This window comes from Mustela lutreola, chromosome 8, assembly GCF_030435805.1.
Source record: "Mustela lutreola isolate mMusLut2 chromosome 8, mMusLut2.pri, whole genome shotgun sequence".
In the NCBI taxonomy this organism is placed as follows: domain Eukaryota; kingdom Metazoa; phylum Chordata; class Mammalia; order Carnivora; family Mustelidae; genus Mustela; species Mustela lutreola.
Genome location: NC_081297.1, coordinates 88,372,174 through 88,378,173, shown reverse-complemented (window position 1 = coordinate 88,378,173; position 6,000 = coordinate 88,372,174). Strand labels below are relative to the sequence as shown.

General features: G+C 43.1%; 1 protein-coding gene across 1 annotated transcript in view; it reads left to right on the top strand.

Moving 5' to 3' along the window:
• The first annotated feature begins 404 nt into the window (after window positions 1-404).
• PDE3A (phosphodiesterase 3A) overlaps window positions 405-6,000 on the top strand; it is a 318,877-nt gene continuing 313,281 nt past the window's right edge. The window contains exon 1 of the mRNA XM_059185916.1: window positions 405-1,447. Within this exon, the coding sequence (XP_059041899.1) occupies window positions 506-1,447 (942 nt within the window). The 5' untranslated portion in view covers window positions 405-505. The remainder of the gene's footprint in view (window positions 1,448-6,000) is intronic.

Genomic DNA, 6,000 nt, shown 5'->3' with positions numbered 1-6,000 from the left:
GGCCGAGGAGAGAGAAAGAGTGATAGAGAAAGCGCCGCAGGAAGGAAGAGAAGGGGCACCGCCGTCGGCCGCGGCCCGGCGCGCAGCAGCGCAGCGCCAGCGGCGCCCGACATGGCCCCGAGCTCGCCCTGCGCCCCCGGCTCCTCCGGCGTCTGCAGCCCCCGGGCGCCCCGCGCGTGGGGCAAGCTTTAACATCCTGAAGTAGGCAGAGACCCCGGAGGATAGAAATCGGGGGTGGGGGTGGAGCACAATTTTTAAGAGTTTTTCCAAGAGCGAAAAGGAGGAAGTCTGATCGTTTCTGCCTGTGCTAGCTTTTAACTTGAAGGCGTCTCTTTGGAGCATCCAGCATTCTCCAGGAGTTACTGGAAAGCTGACACTCGCGGTGGCTTGGGGGCCGGGGGAGAAGGAGGGGGTCCGACGGGGGATTAGGCCGAGGGTGCGCGCGGGCACGTGTCGGGGTGGGGGCGTCCAGGGAACCCGGGGGATTCCGCGAGGAGGGCTCACAATGGCAGCGCTCCGCGACGCCGCGCGGGTCGGGGACCAGCCCGGCCGCGGTGGGGAACCCCGAGTCCCCGCGGTGGGCCCGGACAGTCCCGCTGGTGGCACCGGCCTCGTACGGTCGCGGGACTCCGGCCGCCGCTGGGGAGACCTGGTGCTGCGGCCGCTCGGGCGTTCCCGGAAACTTTCCTCGGCGCTGTGCGCGGGCTCCCTGTCTTTTCTGCTGGCCCTGCTGGTGAGGCTGGCGCGCGGAGAGATCAGCCCCGAGCCGGCGCGCTGGGAGGCGGCGGAGGAAGCGGCCCCGGGCGCAGAAGGGGGCGTCGTCCCGGGGCTGCGGGGAGGTGCTCCTGGGGGCGGCGCGCCGCTCAGCCCCTGGCTGCAGCCCTTGGCGCTGCTCTTCAGTCTCGTGTGTGCCTTCTTCTGGATGGGCTTGTGCCTCCTGCGCGCCGGGGTGCGCCTGCCTCTGGCCGTCGCCCTGCTGGCCGCCTGCTGCGGAGGGGAAGCGCTCGTCCAGATTGGGCTGGGCGTCGGGGAGGATCACTTACTGTCGCTGCCGGCCGCGGGGGTGGTGCTCAGCTGCTTGGCCGCCGCGACATGGCTGGTGCTGAGGCTGAGGCTGGGCGTCCTCATGATCGCCTGGACTAGCGCGGTCAGGACCGTGTCCCTCATTTCCTTAGAGAGGTTCAAGGTCGCCTGGAGACCGTACCTGGCGTACTTGGCCGGTGTGCTGGGGCTGCTCCTGGCCAGGTACGTGGAGCAAATCTTGCCGCAGTCCACGGGGGCGGCTCCGAGGGAGCATTTCGGGTCCCAGCTCATTGCTGGGACCAGGGAAGATACCCCCGTGTTTAAGAGGAGGAGGCGGTCCAGCTCCGTGGTGTCCGCGGAGATGTCCGGCTGCAGCAGCAAGTCGCATCGTAGGACCTCCCTGCCCTGCATACCGAGGGAACAGGTAAGCCCTGGCAAGCTTCTCGAACTCGCCTCTCTGGAGGACTTGAACCGCTGGGGGTTCGCCACAAAGTGGAGGGAATCCGAGTACTGGGAACTGAAGGGAAGATAGTCTAAAAAAAGTGGTGTAACTTCAGACTCAGTAGTAAATGAGAGACTTACTCTCCCCGTCTCGCACAGTATTTTCTAATCTGAACAACAGGAACAATAAGGAACAAAACTAGAGAGCATTTGCAGGGTCTTCCACACCTGGGCCCACTTTTTAGATCTGCTACACCTGGCGTAGGACCTTCCCTACGCTTGGGTCCCTTCCTAGTCTTCTTAAGCAGAAATCCTCCAGTTTAGATTTTTTTTTTTTTTTTTTTAAGCAGTGGGTGATGTTTCAACACGTGGATTTTACTTTTAATACTTTAATACTTTTGATAAACTTCAATACTTTTGATAAACTTTCTTCTAAAGTGACAAGTCAGCGTTTATGGAAGTCATTAAAAAGATTCGGAAGTAAAAAGAAGGAATGCTTGCAGGTGAGGGCTTGATACACACTTTCTGGAAGAGGCTGCGTTTGGTGGTGCCCAGTTTGTTTTGGGGGACATAGGTTATTACATGCTAATGTGTCCTGTATCCTGATAATCAGCTTCTATTTAGGGAACAATATGTCTGAACTGCAGAATTTGTCAAAGTCTTGAACTGCGCTGTTGGTGTCAGCTAAAAAAAGAAAAAATTCTTTTGAGTACATAAGTGAATGTTGAGAAATTTAGTGGATTTCTACAGATTACACAGGAAATATTAATTCAGGAGAATATTCCAACATTGCTGGTGCTGTAAATCTCTCAGGAAGGAGAGGAGGAATCTAGAATTATGAGTGAAGTTGTCCTAGAAAAAAGTTTAATGAATTTTGGGGATGAATCTCCTTATCATCAGTAAGCGTTTTAAGGCCATGGAATATAGTTGCTATAAAGGGCATAAAAGTACAAATCCCAATTTTAAATACAAATTGTTTCTGAAAAGGTGTTCTTAAGTGTCTGCTTCTCTACTCCAGACAGATGTGACACTTGCGTGTGGGGGTTGTAGAGAGCTGATTATGTTCAGCAAGTGGAAATTTACACTTTTCCCACTTAAATTTATGCCTACCTGTGGCCCTATTATGACAACTTTAGTGAGTGGGAGAATGTCCTAAGATGTAGTAAGCTTTTTTTTTTTTTTTTTTTAATAGGTTATTCTGTGGAGAATCCTTTAGATAGCAGTCACCATATGGTGTGGTGGTTAGTTTGTTTTTGAAATGGAGTTGATTACACAGAATGTAGTTGTTTGACATGATTTAGCAGAATGAATGACAGCATCATGGTCTCAATGTTTGTTTTAAAACTAATGTACTTATTTAGCTTTTTGTTTAGATAAAGCAAATATTTCTTGGGTATAAGCTTACTCTAAGTGAAGTTAAAAACAGGACACTGAGTTTTGTTAGAAGTTTGGAAATCACTATAATAAAGATATATATTGAAGGGTAAACTGATAAGGGGGAAAACACAGTTTAACTTCTTTTCAAAGTGTCAAGAGAGAATGTCTTTTTAAATGAAAACATTGCTAGTTTAATTATATTTAGACAACTTTTCTTTAACTTAAAGAGGAATGTGATGTGATCACTACAGAATTGAACCATAATTTGTAAGGCAAATCTGTGATTTAATCATAAATAACTTCAAATTAATGTCATTTAGCCTCTTAAATTTCCGAAATACCATGTAACATTTAGAAGAAGTTAAAGGTGGATTTAAGATAAGGTGATTTAGGTGAGTTCACCAGCAGTGTTAGTTAATCTGCAGATTTTTATTGGTTTTCTCTGGTTTGGATTGATAAATGGAGAATTCAGATAATCTGCAGATTTGTAAGAAAATAACTGAACATTGCATTTTTAAATGTTTTGCTGATTAGTGCTGTTGGAACTGGACATTTGTAATCTATTTTGGTCATTTTCTTTGGTCACTTTTTTTTAAAGGCTGTGTTTATAAAGAATGTTCTAAAGTGAGAGACTGTATCTCTTATGGTTGATGGAAAAACAAGGTTGCATTTAGCAGAAATTTAGATCCTTGAAGTTTTAATGAGGGCCCCGGTTAGTGTGTGTGTGTGTGTGTGTGTGTGTGTGTGTGTGTGTTACTCAAGACCGGTTTTTTATATGTGGCCCATTAAAATTGTTGCTGAGTGTAATTGCGTGGGGGGGTGGGTGGGAAGTAACTTGGAATAGTCTCTTGTAAGATAGGGCAATGTCTCATACGTTAGCCTAACTGTGTGAACAGTTCAGGAGCTATATAGTAAATGTCTTATCTGTTTTATCATAAGGAAGCAAACTTCTGGTTAAGAGTGCAAAGTATACACTGTTATCTGCAGACTTTATGAAGTCAAGAATCAAAATACTTATAAAACACATCTATAACCCTGCCCTGAATGCTACCTGATTAGAAATTCTTTTCTGAAAGAATGACTACTTTCAATTCAAGACAATACTCAGGCAACAAGTGAATTTTAAATAGAGGTGTAAAGACCTAAAGCACAGAAAGCCTGGGAAAGGCCCCTTGAGAACTTATTTGGACCTTGCTCATTGTGAGGTTTAAAGGTGAGAGAATTTCAGCCTTTTCTCCTCTGTGTGAACAGTAGTTGCCACTTATAAACTACCTCTCCTCAATGACTCCATTCTAAAAGGTTAAAGGAGAATGGGTGATAAAATTCTCATGAGAGAAAGCAACTGACAGAGATATTTGCCTCCCTTTTTTCCTTCCTTCCTAAACCGCAGTTAAGTCTCTGGATTGGATATTGCATATGAAATGAACTTTGCAGTGTGGATGGCAAGGATGGCTTTCAGCAAAGAAATGAGAAATAGGTCTAGTCTTCAGTCACAGAATTCATCTGATGCTGGGTCTGTCTGTGAATATAAGTGAACGTATCTTCACTCTTAGGAAAGAAAAGTTTGTAGCATTTGTAGCATTTGTAGGCTTTTAGTTGAGTAGTACCGGTCCAATATTCTCGAGACTCAGGCTGACTTTGTAGATCATTGTGTCAAACTGTACTGTTTTGGTGGACAGACTTGTCCATTACTGTATCATCGAAATACTGCACTATACAGAGCTACTTAGAGTTTCTTGAATTATTAGATATTTTGTATGACTAATAGATACATTATTTTTTAACTCAATATTTTAATTACGCAGTTTTTACCATTTGGATATTGTATTTGAAGGGATGTTTCTATTCTCTTTGTACATCGAAGAGTGTGATTGGCTCGTTATTCTTCACTAATTACTGTGAACCACCTTGCACATTCATCTTTGAAACATTCCACGCCAGTGCCATTTTACTTTAATTACATGCTAAGAATGTCATAGTTTTGTCTATGGTTTCACATGAAGTAAACACAAGGTATAGGTCTCTCTCCATTAATGTGTTTGTTGCACTTCATGACAAAATTCTTTCTGACGGACACAATATCTGTCAGAACTATATAGCTATATGCTTTATCCTGTGTAATTAAAAATCAAAATGTTTTCCATGAGTATTTCCCTAACACTTTTAATTAAACATCTTTAGCAACAATAGATTTTTGTAGGAATGTAAAGGAGTCTGATGGTTGGTTATCAAAAATAGAATCAAATTTTTCATCATTGATGTAAGAAAGATATTTTCAAATGAGAAAACAATAACACTATAACAAAAATATGAGAAATAGAAATGCCTTTTGATGGTAGACACATGACAGGGCTTGTTATGTTTTCTATCTGAATAGCTATAACTTATATTTATACCATGGATATAAAATACAGAAGTATTTCTTTTGAAAATAATCTGTTGTCCCTTAAGTTCCTAAGTACATTTCAGTATAACCTACTGTGTTTCTCAAATTGAATACATTTCAAAAACAATTACAGATTTTTAATTCTATCACATTTCAGTAGTGTAACTCCGTTTAGGGTGATACAAAGGATAATATTGATTATATATGACTGGCTAACAGAATTAAAATGAATTAATGTCAACTTCTGAAAACACTAAGAAGAAAAATTTTTCTTACCCCTTGGGGATGGTAAGGGAAAATAATTTTTTTGTGTGTGTGGGGACAAAACTGTGATTTTTTTACTTTGTATATATAGATTTTTAAAGCATACTGAAAAACTGTTTTAACTGACAGAAATAGTCAGTGAATCTATATAAATTTACAGAGGTTGGAAGGACTCAAACAGTAATTTTACTCTTTCTGTATTGAGTCTAAAGTGTAAAAAGTTAAAACTGTAGAACTGAAAGAAATGCTGTGTATGCCGGGCTGTCATGTTAATTAAATAAACAACCAGAACAGTGACTCTGTGTATGAAATACATTTTGAAAATCCTGGGCAGGGGGTGCGGGCAGGCTAGGGTGAGTGACACTGGCATGAAAAAGCATTCATTGTATCTGTGGTGACATTTGTGTGAATTTGTTGTATTCTATTAGGAAATAAAACTCTTGAGAAGAATAATCTTTGCAGGACTCTGGTTGAATAAAGGCTTTGCCAAATTTAATTTCACTTCTCAC